Source organism: Vanellus vanellus (assembly GCF_965231255.1).
Source record: "Vanellus vanellus genome assembly, chromosome: 5".
Lineage (NCBI taxonomy): Eukaryota > Metazoa > Chordata > Aves > Charadriiformes > Charadriidae > Vanellus > Vanellus vanellus.
In genome coordinates this window covers 25,662,875-25,680,728 of record NC_138910.1, presented here as the reverse complement: position 1 = coordinate 25,680,728, position 17,854 = coordinate 25,662,875, and the positions used below count along the sequence as shown (strand labels likewise).

The following is a 17,854-nucleotide window of genomic DNA, read 5'->3' as shown; positions in this document are numbered from 1 at the left end:
ATGGTTTTTATACTACTTTTGTTCCATCCGCGTTAAGGCTATCCTTAAAGAACTAAATAGATTTTCGTTCTAGGGAACGAATTCTGAATATCACTGTTTTTTTTTTTTTCTTTCTTAAAATTATGGGATTTTTTTAAAGCTCGGATGCATTATAAAAGATTACGACTCAAAAAAAAAAATCCTTTAAAGTGGCATATTTCTCCAGCACGTCACGGTTACGGGTTATTTGTTGAATAAATCTTTTTGATGCTTTATTTTCTCATTTGGAAGGCCCTGAAATCTTATCGTTACTTATATATTAGATATTTTATTAGCAGTGGAATTATTATTAGGGGGAGCAGAGAGTTGAGCACCAGGAGTGCTTGTGGGCATTGCAGCGCATGGGCGCGCCCTCCTGTGGCCGATGGCCGCCGAGCACCGGGGAATTTCTTCCCCTCCCAGGCTCTTTCTCCTCGGCTCAATTTGCTTTCCGTCATGGGTTTCTTCCTTTCTTTTTAACTAGAAACTTAAAACGGCTATCATTGAGCATTTATGCAAGATTAATGCTAGGGTGTTTCGGTTTCCGCGGCCCTCTTTTGCGGTGTCTTAGCATTTTAAAGGCGTAATAATCCGCTGAAATAGACTGTTAAAGCACTGCGGGGAACAGAAAAATCAAACGACTCGTTCTCACCCTGTGGATCGGGAGACACAAGAGAATTTTGCTATAAGGTCAGGCGAAATGCTTTGGGAAATTCCCCGCGACTTTGCGCATTTCTAATTAATGGGCTTTGTGGGCAAACGCGCATCCGCAGAAAAGCTGCATAGAAATACCGTCCTTCTCCCCAAATTGCGAAGCATTTCCTACAGCCCCGGCATTATTATTTTTCTTTAGCGATTTTTTTTTCTTAAGAGCTAAAAAAAACAAAAAAGAAAAAAAAAAAAGAGATTTGGGGCGAATTCTCGGGGGCGCGGAAAAGATAGGCGAGGGAAGCGGGGAGCCCGCCGTGCTCCGGCTGGCGGGGACCGGAGCGGGGCACACTCCCCGCACGCCGCGGAGAGCTCACCTCGACCCAGCTGGGATTTTCTCTGCGTTATGATGCATTTGCTAATATGGCCAGCTATGCCGTAATAAGTGTGTGTGTGGTTGTGCGTGTGTGTGAGAGAGAGAGGGAGGGAGGGAGACACAGAGAGAGAGAGAGAGAGAGAAAGAGAGTGGGTGGTGGTTGAAAATAACAGAGGAACCTTAAGGCGCCTAATTATTCAGAAAGGTTAAAGGTGATGACCTTGACATTTTGGAAGTTCAAAGGCATACACTTATGTTTTTCTTGCTAAAGGGTTTAAAAAAAATTTTTTTTTAGTCATGCCTCCCTCCGCTTCCATTTCTCTATTTTTTTGAATTCTCGGCTTTTCCTGACTTATTTGGGCACTTTTGCCTTCCCTGCGTGCGAGCGTAGCGAGAGCCGCTTCGTCCTATTCAAAAAAGGCAAATTCTTTTCTCACTCCTCGCCTTTATTGCACATTGCGGAAATCTCTTTTTCACCCACCAGAAGGTGTATAATATAACCCAATTAAGCTGTTTAGAACCTCGGGTTTTATGGTGTTGTCTAGACAGTTCAAGGTTTTGTAAACAGCCCAGCCAGGTCACGCAAGATAAAGCGCGGCGAGGCGCGGAGCGGACCTCCGCCGGTGCCGGCCCCCGCGCAGGGCCCGCCGCGACCGGGGCACCGGGCTGCGCTCCCCGCTCCCGGCCCAGCGCCGCACTCCGCTCGCCCTGCCGAGGGATGATATTTAAAAGATCCACCCCTCTGCCTCCAAAATTGTTTCTCTCCCCCCCCGCCCCCCCTTTTTTTTTTTATTATTATTTTTCCCCCACTAGCGCCAATTGTTTATAGCTCCCTCTTGTCTGACTCGCTCTGAGCCCTCTGTCTTTCTGCCTTAGCCTTCACTAACAAGTAAACAGCCATTGGCGTTGAGGATTCTGGGCTTATTGGGAGCCTGACCAGTTGAAAAAAAAAACAGAACAAAAAACCAAGAAACACGCCTTTTTCGTTGTTTATAGTAATTGCAGCACCATCAGAAGTGATGGTCTGCAGACAGCCATGTTGGCTCTGCCTCACGGCGAACAGGGAATGTTACGGACACCTACAAAGGCAGAGTCAGACATCTAAACTATTATCTTTTTAAAAATGCATTTAAAATAACCCCACTAGGCTTCCTCCCGTTATTATTTAGCTGAACTTGGGTCTAACCCGGGAAACGCTAGGATACTTCGGAGATGGAAATCCATACAGTGCACGTAAGTTATAACCTTAACTTTACTATAAACCATTTATTCACATGAAAAAGACAGTGGCCCATGCTTTTGGATGACAATAGAAACATATATATATATATTTTATATATAGAGAACGTACATTTACCATCTCTTAAATAAACCGCATTCACTTAAAGGGAGGAAAGTGTTATCCTAGCTCAAAAGCAACAACACAGCCCCCCTCCCCGAACTCAATGAATTGTAAGCAAAAACTACCAGACACACTGCAGGTCCATTGCTGGTACTGTGGGAGAGGAATAAAAAGCACCTTTGGAGAGAAACACTTGAGAGTGGACAGTTGGATTTACCCTAGTTTTCCCTTATCAGGAATCTGCTCCGCCAAGCCCCGAAATCTCCAGTGGCCATTCAGTGTGTGGAGTTGCACATGAAAATGAAACTTTGAGTTCCGCAGGGTGGATGTGTCATGTAAACCAATTTACTTTTGCATTCAGATGGCAGGTCAGAGAGACCGAGATTTGTTTTTCTTCTTTCTTCCTTTTCTCTTTCTCTCTCTCTCTTTTTTTTTTTTTTTTTACTTTTTAATTTTTTCCTTTCTTTTTCTTTCTCTCTCTTTTTTTTTTTTTTTTTTTTTTCTTTTCAAAACAATGGATTCCCAGTGAAATATTGGAGTCGATCTCTGTTCAGTTTCTTTTCTTTCATCCTTCGATTCTGGAACCAGATTTTAACTTGCCGGTCAGTGAGGTTGAGCATTCTGGACAACTGCAGTCTTTTCTCTTTGTTTATGTACACGTTGAAGAAAAACTCCCGTTCCAGTTCTCTTATCTGATATTTGGTATAGGGACACCTCTTTTTCCTTGATCGCTGGGGAATTGCTGAAATTCAAGAGAGAGGAAAACTGATTTATGCTGCTGCTACGAACACGCTTAGCTAGGAAGAGATCAGAGACTTTGACAATATCCCATAGCCTGGAAAGCAGCCCTCTAGCAGTTCAAAAAAATATTCCTGGGGCTTTTACTCTTTGGGTGACATAGCAAAAAAAGCGAATATTTCCCAACTTCTCCCTAAAAGAGAGCACTTCGAGCAATACAGAGAGATATTTAAATGGGCTGGAAAAATTCCAAGTTTCTCAAACTCCTCTCACCCCCACCCCCCCCACCCCCGCCCCAAACAAACGAAGATCTTAAGCTCTAAACCGAAGGCAGCTCTGAGCACTACCTGTGAAATCTCCGCGTCTCCCCCCCGCCAAATCAACAATTTAATAACAATTAATATCCTCTTCCAAGAATACCTTAAGCCCACCTAAATTGGTTTCCTATCGTAAACACGCTTTACAACGGTAAAGGAAATCTTATAGGATATATAAAATCCTTTGGATGCTTATAAAATTGCACATAAAATGCGGCTTGACAAAGTGTTGGCCTTGTACTCTTGCCCCCAATTTACTACTGATACCTACCTGAACTGTTGCTCTTCTCTGCAACAGCCTCACCAGAAGGGGAATCGGCGCTGTTTGCTGGTGTCACTTTCTTCTCTTGGCTGGAAGGTGTTTTACTGCAAGTGCTGTTCTGGGCTTTCAAGTCGCCCTTGTCCGCGTCCCCCTCGCCCTCGGAGTGCTGCTGGTACGGAGGTCCGGGGGCTGTCTCGTAAAACTGGTCGAAGCCTTGCGGCAGGATGCCGTTCCTCCCCACCGAGCTGTAGAAGTTGGAGGCGGCGGGAGACGGTCCGTGGTGGCCGCAGACAGGGTCCGTTTTGAATAACATTTCCGTCCTCCTGTTAGCAGGCTGCAGAAAGTCTCTGTGCATCACCTCTTCAGCTGAGTAATAAGGAGCATAACTGCCCCTATACTGCCATTTGCTGCGCTCTAATCCGTATTCCCTGAATGCTACTTCGCGCACAGGTTGGACATGAGGTAAATTAGAAGAATAAGGAAAAGTCATTTGACAGGACGACGACTGCGACAAAAACGAGGGTTTCGTCGAGAAATCTGAGGGTGAGACGTAATAAGCGCACCCTGGCAGATACATATTGGATGTGCCGTGACTGCAATCGTCAAACTCAGTCATGTCTTCCTTTTTGCGATTGCAAGCAACCAGGAGGCTTCAATGCATTGAACAAGATCCATCTATTGCACAAGAGGGTTTGGACAGGATCAACTAAGAAAAAATCCCCACCGTGTGCTGACGTGCAATTCATCTTGATTGATTCTAGTGGTAATTATGTCACGTGACGCGATGTAGAAATGTCCTTATATCTATATCAGCCCCTCGGAAAGGCTCCTAAGATCTCTCCAAAGAGCCCTCCCAGCACGGAGAGACGAGGGCAGCGTTTGTACAAATATAGCCGTTTTTTCCCCCCTCATCTTTCCACCAGGCGATGAGATACACGTAGGTGGTGCGGTAATCACCTGGGGCCGCGCCGCCCGGGCAGGCGCCTGCCCACCGCCGGAGCCCGGCGCGGAGCCCCCGCGGCGCGCAGCCCCCCGCCCGCCCCGCATCGCCTCGCCTCGCCTCGCCTCGCCTCGCCGCCCAGCCCGGGCTCCGCGGGCGACGAGAGGGGCAACACAGCCAAAGCCCCCCCCGGGGGGGGCGAGGGGGGGGGAAGGTAGCCCTCGGAGCGCGGGGTGCGGGCTCTCGGCCGGGCACCCGCGGCTCGGCAACGTGATCGCTCCTCGTTAGAGGGAGCGGTGCCGGCTGGCCGCCGCTCAGGCGGAGGATGAGCGGGGTGATGGTTCACTCAGGAAAGCCGAGTCCCGTCCACACGCCCGAGCGTACCAGTGGATCTGCCCGCCCGGCTCCAGAAATCCACAGTTGGCATCAAATCCCGTCACGAAATTCAAAGCCCGAGTCCCGATCACCTCATTTTTCCCTCACTTATGAGCCCAAACACTGCGCGCTTGTGTCAGGGCGCCAGAGACAAACTGAACTGAGAAATACGCAAACAGAACATCTCTCAGTAGCCGGTTTTTATGAAAGGGAGACACTTTCGGGCTCTTCTGGAAAGCAAAGGGCTAGGGCAGGAAGAGAAGTCCACCAAGCACGGTTTCCTTGGGAAGCAGAGCAGCACACAAAGTGACCTCTGTTCCCGTGCCTCCAACTCCCACCAAAATATTCATTTTCATTGGAAGGGAAAAGCAGGGTTGGGTGCGGGCGACACGCACAACACCCGCCAGCCCCGCGGCCGCCCTGCCTTCGAGGGCTCATTTTGGCCCATTTTCTTTTTCTCCTTGAAATATGATTTTACATAGACGAGCACAAACCGGGTCACCAAGGCTGAAAAGAGAGGAGAATCAATAATACGCGCCAACAACAGCCTTATGCTCGAGCAATTCCTCATTCCAGAAACGTTTGCCAGCTCTCTATGGGAATGCCTTTTTTTTCCGCCACTGTACAACATAGCCAGAGTAGCCCCGCCACATGCCGCTCTCCAAATAAACCCGAAATCTGGGCGAGCTCTCCACGCCGAGCAGGGTCGCCCCCTGCCACCCAGGCAACCCCCGGGGGCTCCGGCCAGGCGGCAGGCCCCGGATCACCTCCAAAAAGGCAGCCTCCAAATCCCACAGCATGCAGAGAGCCCGGCAGGTAGGGAACCGGCCCCAAAGCTCCGCGGGCAAGTGGGGGGAAGACCCGGGGGATCCCCGGTTCTGCGAGGCGGCGATGCCCGCCAAGGGCTCGGCCAGGCGCCTCCTGCTCGCCCCCGGATCCGCGCTGCGGAGCGGCTTCGGGGGCGGGAGCCCCGCAGCCCGGGCTGCGCCCCGCACCCTGCCCCCCGCCCCGCCGCCACCGGCACGGCCCCTCCTGCGTCCCCCGGCCCCCCAGAGCAGGCGAGGGCTGCCCAAGGGGCTTCCACACCGCAGCGCAGCTTGCCCTTTCTAAAAACAAAAGACCAAAACCAGGCAGATAAGATGAAAATCATTCCCCCCTCCCCCCTTTTTTCCTTTTTTTTTCTTTTCTTTGTACAGTATGGTATTTTTTGCCTTCGTGCCTTGCTCGCAAACCACCTCAAACGCCACACATTGCTCCCAGAAGATAGACTCTCTCAAGGTATCACCCGAAATCAAGGCACGAAAACACCATTCCCTCCCTTTATCGATAACTTTCGAGCCTTCTCGATTCTGCTGCCACACATGAACAACCTCCTAAAAATGATGCCTGCGCAGTTAAAATGGCTCCTGTGTCACTTACCACCCTGAGATTGCAGCAGAGCAGGGCAAGGATCCGTTTGGATTGTGCCCCCAGGTTTCTGATCGCCTATCTCATCAGGAGAGATGGCTCTGGGAACCTATGGAGCTTCATTTTCTTTACCGTTCAAACAACTAATTACGCCTGAGCCAGAATCCTTCACCTTTCTTTCGATGCAGCAAGCCTAGCATCAATTAAATTTTGGCGCAGGAGCCAACCGGTTTCAACTAATTCAAGTTCAAAGACATGGCGACGATTTGTTAATACGAAAACAGTCCCTTAAAAACCGATCTAATTTGGGAAATGTGAAACCAATATCGCAGCAGAGACCCCGCTGGAATAAGGCAAAGCTGGGGGTCCCCGCCTGCCAGAGCATTTTCACCCTGGGGTCGGTTCCCAGCCCGGGTCTGAGCATTACGTACGACCACCACCCTCCTTTATTTTTATTTTTTTCTTTTTTCCTTACCCAGATTAAATAGCATCGAAACGTAAATGCACATCATGTACACGGTCAGGCGAATACTTTACCGTTAGGCGTCTTGAAACATCTGCAACCGTTGCCTGGAATTACCAAGTATACAGGTCCAAGTGACATTTCCAAAAGCCCTCCGTGGAAATTAAGGCGACTTGCATAACATTCGGGTTTAAAAATATACCCAGTCCGGCTGGAGAAGATGCGGTATTTTTGTGCCACCCAAGATAAGACACTAACTTGACCTTAACTTTGTTATGGCGCCCCTAGTATCTGGAGAACGTGAACAGACACTGTCTGGCAGCTCTCGTAAAAACCGACTGGAGAAGAGATTCTGAGTCATTTCATTTATTGCCACTACAGTTCTGCAAGAAAGCTTTTCCTCCCTGCCAAACTTTAATTATTTATGCTCTTTTAGGAAGCACAAAGGCATCCAGAGCCATTCCCAACAAGCCGAGTTGCGTTTGCAGCCTTATCAAACGAGGAGGAATTGGAGAGCCCCCTCGGAAAGGCTTTATCACGTTTAGGCTGCTGTCGGAATGCAAAGATGTTTATGTTGGAGTAAATAAAGGAATGGATAGTCGCCTGCATGCTGCGAGGGGACGCGGGCGTGGGTGCAGCAAGCGGGTGCCCGCTGCTCCCCCCCTCCCCACGCACCGCGTACACCCACGAAGCCGGGGCAGGGGGCGAAATGCAGCTGGAATGACACCCGAAATAATCCAGCCAGGGGGCGTGGGGTCCGTCCACCTCACTCGGGTGCATCTCCTGCGCGCCCACCCGGCGTGCCGCACACGCGTGTGCGCACATGTGCCCACGGGGCGGCTCAGGCGGGCGTGGGCAGGCAGAGCCGCGCAGGCAGGGCGCGCAGGCAGGGCGCGCCCCGTCTCTGCAGCTCTGCCACATGCGTGTATGCCTCCCCACACGCCCGGAGCGGCTGTCGTCGCCCACTGCTTCAGAGGAAGGGCTGAAACCTGAAGTGTGGGCACGCGTGAAATCATGCACCATTTTCTCCCGCCTGTGTGTCTATGCGCAGTGTGCCCCCGCAAATATGTACCTCTGTGTCCGAGCACACACGGTTACACACAACGGGCGCTGCTGAAATCGGTGCATCTATCTATGTACAGGCACACACACACATACCAAACACACATACTTTCGCATCGCATCGCAATTTAGATCATACCTCCTCTGTTTTTCCTCCTTTCGTGGGCGATTTAGACTAGAAGCTTTACAATAAGCCATCGTCCTGGATCAGACACGTTTAATAAATAATCCATTGCCTTTCACATCTTTTCACCCGAGGTTCCTCTTCGGATTTCACATCACCCGTGTGATAAAGGGACTGGTTGTAATGAAGGGGGGTTAAGACAGGGAAGGACGGCATAAAGCGTCCATTTCTCATGGACTGTAGCCGGCTGAATGGTATTCCAGGAGAGAATAAGAAAAGGGGCTTTATCTGGTTTTTACTTTTCTCCTGGCTTGCATCGTTGGGGTTGCTTCTAGTTTTTTTAATTAGGGAAACGCTACTGAATTAAGCGACTTTTATTGTCCGCAATGCACCAGCTCCCAGCAGAAGGGCTGAATGCCTCGAAGATTTGGAGGGACCCAGGGGTGGTGCCTCTGGCTGTAGGTGGTTAGGTGTGCATCTCCCTCCCTCGGGGAGCTCTCACCCGGCGCTACTTCGCCCCTGCTTTTCCACTGCCAGTCACCCCGCCATGAGCGAGGTAGGTTTTTGTCTGCATTGGGCAATGCGGTCAGAGTGGCCATTCTGGACGGCGAGAAATGCGCCTCCAAGTTGGGCTGGTTTTTCGTTTTCTCCACCCCTCCCCAACCCCCGAAACACCACCCGGGCGTTACCTTTGGGGCTTTCTGGAAAGCTTTCGGGAAGATGACTGCATTTCTGCCCTCCTAGAAATCCGGCATTTACCTCCAAAACCATCTGGACCACCCTGCCCTTGCGAGCAGTACTTGCAAGCAAAGGAGTGGGTAGGAGCAAAGTCCAAATATGCCTCTTTATGAAATAATGAGTTTCTTGCTCTCAGGAAGGCGATAGCCCCGTGTAAATAGGTAGCTGCTTTGTGCCGTTCCTTGTGGTTGTTTAGCCTTGTTGCATCCCCCCCGCACAACCATATCTGAGCCTACTTTATATACCAAAAAATAACGCAGGCTCCGCCAAGCGTAATTATTATTATTGTTGGGAGAGGCAACCCAAGGTTTTGCGTGTGGAAACGCCTCTTCATTAGAAACAGATTTAGGTGGCAATTGCAGCCAAAAGGCGTTTTAATCCGGACCTAAAAATCCGTGAGTTTTTTGTTTTTTTTTTTTTTTTTTTTGGAAATGTTCTGAAGTATCAGACCAAGGCAATATCTAACATTTCCCCTGGCTCTGCGGCTCCGGCCAGCGCCAGCCCCAGTGCTCTGGTGCTGCACAGGCCGGCCGGAGGTTCCCGGCAGAGACAGCCTGTCAGCAAGATGTGGGGAAAATCGATTTAATTCTCCTCCTAAAACAATAATCAAACGGCTCGGGCAAGGCTCCCAGCCCCTCTGGTTGGGTTATCCTCCGAGGTTTGTATCTGGGAAAAAAAAAAAAAAACAAAAACAAACCGAAAGCGTTCCCCCCCTTTCCCTCATAAAAACCTCGGCTGAAACGGCCATAGGGAGGGTCTCACAAAACAATCAAACCCACCGAAGCCTCCGGGCTCTCCGTTCTCCTGTGCCTGCAGCACCTCGGGGTGAGAGAGGGGGGCCGAGTCCCCCCAGCCCTGCCCCAGCACTGCCCCAGCCCGGGCCCCTGCCCCGGCCCCGGCCCCAGCCCGCCGCGGCCTCGGCACCGCCCGTTCCCCTCCGCCTGTTTGTTTGGGGCTGCGCTTGGACAAGGCCAAAGTCAGCGGCGCTGGAAGGGCAGGGCCCGGCACGGCCACCTGGGGCGGCACCGGCGGCGGCGGCGCCTCCCGCACCGTCTCTGCGGGGCGCGGGACCCGGCGCTCCCCCGGGGCCCGGCTGGCCGACGGCGGGGGAAGGGGTAGGGGATGAAGGGGCGCGTCTTCCCGAGGGGGGAACCTCTCCCAGACGCCCTGAGAGCAGCCCAGCCTAAGCCCGCGCCTCTGGGGCGGCGGCCCCCCTTCCCCCCGTCGGGCACGCAGGGCTCCTCTCCGCCCGCGCCTCTGCCGTCGGGGCGGGCGGCCGCAAGAGAAGCGGCCACTGCCACGGCCGCCACGGCCGCGGAACCGGCGCGCAGGTTACGCGGGGGCCTTGCGCGGGTGTCACGTGCCCTCTCCGCCAGGCTGCGGCCGGATCCGCAGCTCCGAGCGGTGTGTGTGTGGGGGGGGGGGGGGGAGGTGGGGAAAAAAAAAAGAAAGATAAAGAAGAAAGAAAAAGGTTTATTTGTTAACCACTTTCCCCCATGCCTGCTCGAGCAGGTTACCCCAAACCACAAAACAAGCCGGCGCCGCAGGCTCGCCCCGGCGTGCAGGGCAGCAGATGAAGGGAGCAGCCGGGACTCACAGCGCTGACGTCTTTACTAGGCGTTATTCCTTTATTTTGCTGCAAAATGGTGTTTACATACATAAAAGAAATCGATTTTAGTTTAGCACCGCTCGTTCTCCGGGGAAAGAGAGGGTAAGAAGCAGGAGAAAATCTATATAAAAGGAGAAAGAAAGGTAAAAAGCTGATAATACAGGTTTCCGTGCTGGTCCGGCTTGTCTTCTTCATTTTTGGCTAAGGACTCGGCGCTTGCCAATTTACGCAGGGATCCTACGCGTTTCGAGAACTTGGTTTAAATGGTAAACACACACGTTCCCCGCGTTGCACTCGCGAATACGCTCTACTCTAGGGGTGAACACTCCGGGCACAAGTTCATGCAGGAACGGGCGGACTCTGCTCTAGTACATAGAAAGCGCCTGCTCTCGCATTACTACTCTTTTCTTTTTCATCCGCCGGTTCTGAAACCAAATTTTAACTTGCTGATCGCTTAAATTCAGTCTGTTTGATAGTTCTTTCCTCTTCTGTCGGTTAATAAACTCATTGAGGAGAAACTCGTTTTCCAATTCAGCAATTTGTTGTTTTGTGTAAGGTTTCCGTTTCTTTCTTGATCTCCCCTGGGTGGGGCACCAAGGCAAACCTACAACAAACACGTCGATAATTTAGTGGATCAGGTCTGGGTATTAAAAAGAATATGCAAAAAAAAACCCCGCAAGATAACAGGGCTAAGCTAGGTCGGCAAATCGGGCAAAGCACATCTGACAGCACAATTTCTATCTATCTCCGAGTCGGATTAAGCGATTATCTCTCCGAAGGGGTTACAGGGGGGGTACAAAGCAATTACAGGCATCTCTTAGAAAGCAAGTATCGCTAGGTCGCCTCTAACTAAAGCGAGATATTTAAGGCATACCATCCTGCACTGAAGGTCTGAGGCATGACTGGACTGCTGCGGGCTGAACTGTCAGGTTCAAGTTGACGGAATTCTTGATGTCCTCCTTTAAGCTGGAAGTGCAGGAATTCACTTCAAAAAGAGCAGCCGAGCCATGCAAACTTCTCTGCAGGCTCGAGTGGTCATACTTTACGGGCTTTATGTTGGCTGCGTGAGTAACAGTTGGGTCATTTGCAAAAGATTGCCTCTGCCTGCATCTCTCCTCTTGTTTGGAGCTCGCATCGTGGGCGTAATATTTATTGTTGTCTTCCAGGCACTCTTTGTTGCCGTTGGAGCTGATGTTGATTGGAACGGAGCCGGGGAGGTAAGGCTGCGCCGCGCCGCTGAACGCGTGGCTCTGCGGCTGGGCTGCGCACGAACTTGAGCAAGTCCAGGGGATCGAGCTCCGGGGGTAGGAAATGGTGGGCAGAGCCGCCAATTGACTGCCATTAGCCCGCAAATTAGGAAAATAAAAGGAATCTGGAGATTGCAAATTCAAGAGAGAACCAACGTAGCCAGATCTGTAGAGACTGCGATCACACATTTCCAACAAAGGACTTCAGCTGTTCTTACAGCAGTATTTAGTTACAACAGGGAATAAGCGGAAAGCCTGAAACGATTGGACGAAACTTTGCAGACAGGTTCTTCAAAGCCGGTAATTTCAGCACCGCCTCCAGCCACCGAGCCACAGAGTCCCCCTTTTTTTTTCTTTTTTTTTTTTTTCCCTTTTCCCTTCCCCCCCCCCCCTTTAAAAAGTCTTATGATAACACTTGAAATATGAAAATACCGACCTCGCAAGGGGGAGGGGAAAACATGGTCTCCGCTTCTATAAAAGTGGCCCGGGCTGGCTGGCAAAGCTGCGGCGCCAGCGGAAAAAAAAAAAAAAAAAAAAAAAAAGAGGGGAAAACAAACATCTGTGAAGTTGCCGAGGGGGACGGGGCAGCCCCGGGCGCAGCCCCCGGCCCGGCGCTGCCCCCCGGCTGGCAGCACCCCCAGAACCGGCAGCACCCCCAGAGCCGGCAGCACCCCCAGAGCCGGCCGTCCTGCGCCGGGCAGCTGCCGGGGCGAAAACCATACCCACGATAAGAGTGTGCACCGCGGGCTGGGAATAACCCACCATGACTCCTTCTTCCCGCTAAGGGAAAGGAGATGTGACTGTTTAGGGCACACGTATATATTTCTGTCCCCTTACAGACGAGTACAATTTGTGCATGTGCGTGCCGAGAACACGGATTTTGCACGTTTTACATACGCGTTTGTTTTAATTGCGATCAACACGATATGCCTCTGCATATGCTTGCAATTAAAATCTTAATTGATCGGGTATTACCGGGATCGTCATTCTGGTATTCTAATGACTAGTACTCTCTAAGGTCCGCACGTCTGCCTTTTTTACCCCTTTTACCTTCCATCCTCCCTCCGAAGCGAAGACAAATTTTTAAACGGAGAATAACAGCAGCAACAGCAAAGAATTAGTTGATCAAGCCGCCGAGATAGAAAATAAATAAATAAATAAACATGAACAACGGCAAGAAAGAAAAATGCCCGGGTCTGCTCTGCAGCAGAGAGGATGTGAGTGCAGCAGTGGGCAGAGGGAAGTGAGCCTCGGCTGGGTACCCCGCCGCTATCTCCCAAGTTACGGATGAGGAATTTTTCTCCCCTGAGAAGAAAGTTATCCCTTACAGTTTTGTTTTGGGGACTTATACATATTATTAAATTTTTGAGGCGTCAAACAAGAGCCCCGTTATCCCGTTATCGCTCCCATTTTGCCCATATCTGAGAGCATCCTCGCAGGAGGCTGCTCTTGTCCTTTTCCAAAACGTACGGCTCAGGAGAGAGTGTACTTCCCACGGAGGCAAGCCGTGCGCAGCCCCGTGTGCTGCACCCAAAGACACGATATTCCCTGTAAGAAAACCAACACTGGAGGTCCGGGGAGGAGCACCCCGCTAGAGTCCGGCCGAGCCCCGCCGCGGCTGCGGGCACCGCGCTCCCGGGGCGCCGCCGGCTCCGCCGCCCCACGGCCCCGCGGGGGAATTTGGAGGCCCCATCCGTTACCCGGACTGGGCATTTCTGTCCTCGGCCTCTTCTCCAAGGGGATCTCCCCTGGTCTGAGCGAGCCCAGCTTCAAGCTAGAGCCTTAATGCCCGGAGTTCGACGCTTTCATGACCTCGATTCAAAACTCGAACCTAGTTAACAGGTAGGGATAATTTTCCATGTTATTGTCCTGTTAATCATAGTTTTGATCTTGGTTTTATTTCTACGCCGAGATCAGAGACGTTGCCCCTCTTGACATTTTCCTAATCAAATTCATCTTTCTGTTTAATGGGAAATTGGAGTAAATTCTGCAGTAATTTCATTGCCCTGGAAGAAATCTTTAACTGATTGCTCTCTCCTAGACCACACAGGACCACACAGGCACCGCTGGAGGATATTACTGACCACTGCCTTTAATTTTTATTGTTTGAGTTATGTCTACCAATTGAATCTCCCTCTTATTAGCTTACTTGTTTTCTGCCCTTTTTATTTTTTTTTTTTTCTCCCCAAGAGGATGGGTAATAGTTTCTTTTCATAATCGCCTTTAACGAAAAAGCTGACTCTGATTTTCGGTTCTCGGAAGACAGAAGGAACTTTTTGTGTTCAAAGACTATATTTTTTGCCCTCAATAAACACGAGGAATGGATGTGAGTTCCCAGTTACCGGAAAGAAAGGTGACACTTCAAACTAACTTTTATGGGGTTAGAGAAAACAGAGCTTTCAATTAATGCTCAACTCATCTGCAATTGCTAATTAATACCGCGGGAAAATATGAAAAGCAAAACGTGGAGTAGCTGGAGACACTCATAGCTGAGGAAAGCGATGTTTATGTTCAAATCTGCAGGGAAAAGAACTGACAGAAACATCTTGTTCCCGGCGCGGCTGGCCGCTGCCGCGGTGCGGAGAGCCTCGGACGAACTTGTGCTGTTTTTTCCAGCCACAGCCGCCTTCTGGTTTGGGGGGCGGCGTTTTAATGCCGCGGGTGTCCCCCTGCCTGTGTCTGTACAGGAAATGTCACCGCTGAGGAACAGAGCGACCCGGAGGGCTGCTTTCACACGCTCCTTTCCGCTCCCTTTTTTTTTTTTTTTTTTTTTTTTTAAATAGGCAACCGGATCGGTCTGAACATCAGAGCTGACCACACGCTATAATTTCACTGGCATATTCTTCCAGTTTACAGATGAAGGTTGCTCTGCGTGTGACCGCGTAGTCTCTCCCTCGCTCATTTATCACTCGGAAACGCGGCTCCTGAAGCGAGGTGAAGGCTCCCCATGCCTATGCCGGGGGTTGTCCAGGAGATGGCAGGATTGCCTCAGACATGGCTGGGAAATCGGGCTGCCTGACAGGAGCCAAGCTCCATGGTAGCTGCGGGGCGGGCGAGCGGGCCGGCCTGCAATGCATCATTGTGCCACTGCGCATTTGCCATTCGCTTTGTCGAGGTACATATTAATTATCTGTAATAATGCGCGCTATATTTCAGGCGGATCATTATGCCTTTTTTTTTTTTTTTTTTCTTTTCTTTTTTTTTCTCCTCCAAACACGGCCGGCTGCGCCCGGCTGCAGCTCTGCCTACGCGGCGGCGGCAGCCCGGAGATCCGCGCCCGCGGGAGGGGAGCGCGGAACGGCGGGGTCCGGCCGGTACCGTGCGCCCTGCGAAGAGCCCAGGCTGTGGGCACGGCGATTTTGAATAACGCCCGTCAATGCCCCAGCTCCAGGCTCAGGAAACCCTTTTATTCTCCCACTGGTAGGTGGACGGGCTGATGTGCACCGGCCCTCGCCTTCCTCCTGGCTGCGGCTGCTGCTTTCTCAATGTTTCTGCGCGTTGTTACGATATTAAAAGGCGACTCCTCTGCATCTGGTACCGATTTGCCAGCCAGTTCGGGTTTCCTCTTGCCCTGGGAAGGGTGCTTTGGCCGTGGCAAAGCTGCCCGGAGCCCGGCAAAGCCAAAGGTTAAGCCTGGAAGGAGGAAGGGAACAGCCCGCGACGGCTCCGCGGCCGGGAAAGACAACAGCTCTGGCAGTGCCCGGCCTTCCCTCTGCGGGGGGGGGGGGCTCTTGGGGGGGAAAAACTTCTCCAAAATTAATAGGACCGAAGTACGTGTGGTTGGGGGCCGGGGAGAGGAGGGAGGTGCCAAGGTAGGCGGGGGGGAGAAAAGAAGAATTTAAAACATTCTGAGAAAACAAGGCTGCATCAGCAGATAGGGCTGCTCCAGGTACTTAAATGATGCGCCCCACAAGTCTCCTCTTTCCCCGGAATCAAACAAAAATGCACTTTGCCATAAAACCTGGAATGCTCCGAAATGGACTTTCTTTTCCTCCGTTCGGGGGAAATTAAACGCCTCGAAAGCCGTGAACGTGCAAGCGGAAGAGAAAGGGGAAGGAAGAGGGCGGAGGAGGCGGAAGATAACCCCCCGCTGGAGCCAGCCGGTTGCGGAGCGAACGGAGCGGGGACGCCCCGGGGCCGCTCGCCCCCGCGGAGCCCCGCCGGGGCACCGGCAAGTGCCGGGCCAGCTTGGGAAGGGAAAACAAAGGGGCGCTGGGTCCACCCTAGGCCACAGGGCAGGCAGAGCCGGGATCCCGGGGGAGAGGGGAAAGACGGACTCTCCCGTGCCTCCCACTCCGGGTATTTATCGGCGGCAGCATTTCTTTCTCCCCAAACCCCCTTCCCCGGCTTTAAGGCTCCCACAGATACATCTTTCCCTCCTTTTCCGCGCCTCGCATCGTATCTACCGCTCCTTTCCCAGGAACCGCGTCCTGTGGAAGTGGCCCAGGGAAGGTCCCAGGCAAGCCTGGAGCCGGCGAAACGCCGTGCTGCGAAAAGAAGGCGAATTTCTTCCTCTCTTTTTATATATATCGAAAAGAAATCGCTTTATTAAAGACGGTTCGGGAACAGTTTGGCAACATCGTTAACAGCTTGGAACTTCAGCCCATATTTCCAACACAAAGTAAAAGCAGACTTTAAGACAAGAAAAGAAAAAGATATGGTTTATGGAGAAATAGTCTTATCGTATGTCTTACTCACATACGCTGGTAATCAAAGTGTTTAGAGCAATAGTATATTATAATAAATAATACTAGTTCAGAACACACGCATTTTAATAGTTAGACGAGGCACATTAACAGAGAGGATACCGCTTCTCTCTCCTAGTAGTTGACTAGCGTGTCTGATCACCCTGTGTATATCATAACATGCACACTAGGTTTAAAATAATAAAAAATCGACAAAATCCTAGCCTTTCGGCCTATATAAATTATGGCATCTTTTGAAATTCCTTATTTATTGCTTCTGTCATTAACACCCGTTTATTTTTGCAAATTAAAAGTTAGCGGTGAGCTTCACTTCTCCGACCATGAGTTTGTTGTTTTTTGGTTGGTTTTTTTTTTTTGTTGTTTTTTTTTTTTAAGCGCCGTGGAGAGAGGAAGGAGAAGAGTCTTGTGCTTGTCCGGACACACAGACTAGAGAGGGTATTTTAGACAAGGTCTGCGCAGGTTTATACACACCTCTGCAGCGGCAGCCTCTCCCCTGGCTGCAGGACGAGCCAGCCGGCCCGTCAGTCCCGCCGAACGCGCGTCCCCGCGGTGCCTCGACCTGCACCTCCGCGGAGCGCCCAGCCGCGCAGCCCCGCCGCCGGCAGCGCTCGCCCGGGCCCAAGTGCCCCTTCCCGGGAACCGGCGGCTCCTTTTTCAAACGGGGAATATGAAATCCGTCCACTAAAAACGAAACCGTAGAAAAAAAAAAAAAAAACAACCAAAAAACCAAAACCCCAAACACCACCAACCTACAAAACAAAACAAAACAAAAAAACCACAACCAAAACCAACCAAAAAAACCAAACCCAAACCTGCGGAAGCGGGGAGCGCGGTGGGACGTGCCTGCGACTGTGCTTTGCGCCCCTCAAGAGCTCCGAGAGATTCTCCCTCCCTCGAAAAAGCAATTAAAAATCCGGCTGCAGACGTTACACCTCCACGGAATTCGCAATTCTCTCCGGGTCCCGGTGGGCTCGGCGGGTTTTGGCAGCAACTGGGTGCTGCCTCAGGTCCAGACTCCGGCTTTCTTGCATTTTCCGATTTTTTTTTTTTTTTTTTCACTCGGCGTGTTTTGAAGTTTACGATACCAAATCAAAACTGACACTTTTTGGCACTGGCTGTTGTTCAGAGAAAAAAAAATTACAGAAAACCCCCCAAAGAATTAAGCATTTAAGAAAGTTATAACTGTAACCGTTCAACATATTTAAATTCGTTTATACTGGCCTAGAGGGAAGAACAGAAAATATAATTAATATTAATAATATTATTATTTTCAAAAGGAAGAAACAGAACAATAATTCAGGATTTGTCAGCACTCCCTTCCACTGAGAGAAAAACGCTGACTTTCATGGAAAACAATTCCCGAAATTTCACCACCGCTGGAAGGAGGAAAAAAAAAATTAAATATATTTTCAAGTCTTTCCAAAAGTTTTTAGCTGGTCGTAAATTGAGTTTATATATCCATCACTGTCCGCAACTAATAGA

The 17,854-nt window shown here is 50.9% G+C and overlaps 2 protein-coding genes across 2 annotated transcripts; both read right to left on the bottom strand.

Moving 5' to 3' along the window:
- Window positions 1-2,419: 2,419 nt before the first annotated feature.
- Window positions 2,420-4,317, bottom strand: HOXD11 (homeobox D11; the record flags this gene model as incomplete). The annotated part of the gene is made up of 2 exons (XM_082483292.1): window positions 2,420-3,126; window positions 3,711-4,317. 2 exons carry the CDS (start codon window positions 4,315-4,317, stop codon window positions 2,891-2,893), a joined length of 843 nt encoding a protein of 280 aa, XP_082339418.1. The 3' UTR covers window positions 2,420-2,890.
- A 6,438-nt stretch (window positions 4,318-10,755) lies between these two features.
- HOXD12 (homeobox D12) lies at window positions 10,756-11,855 on the bottom strand (the record flags this gene model as incomplete). The annotated part of the gene is made up of 2 exons (XM_082483327.1): window positions 10,756-11,023; window positions 11,294-11,855. The coding sequence occupies 2 exons, from the start codon at window positions 11,853-11,855 to the stop codon at window positions 10,785-10,787; spliced, it is 801 nt and encodes a 266-aa protein (XP_082339453.1). The 3' UTR covers window positions 10,756-10,784.
- Window positions 11,856-17,854: the final 5,999 nt, after the last annotated feature.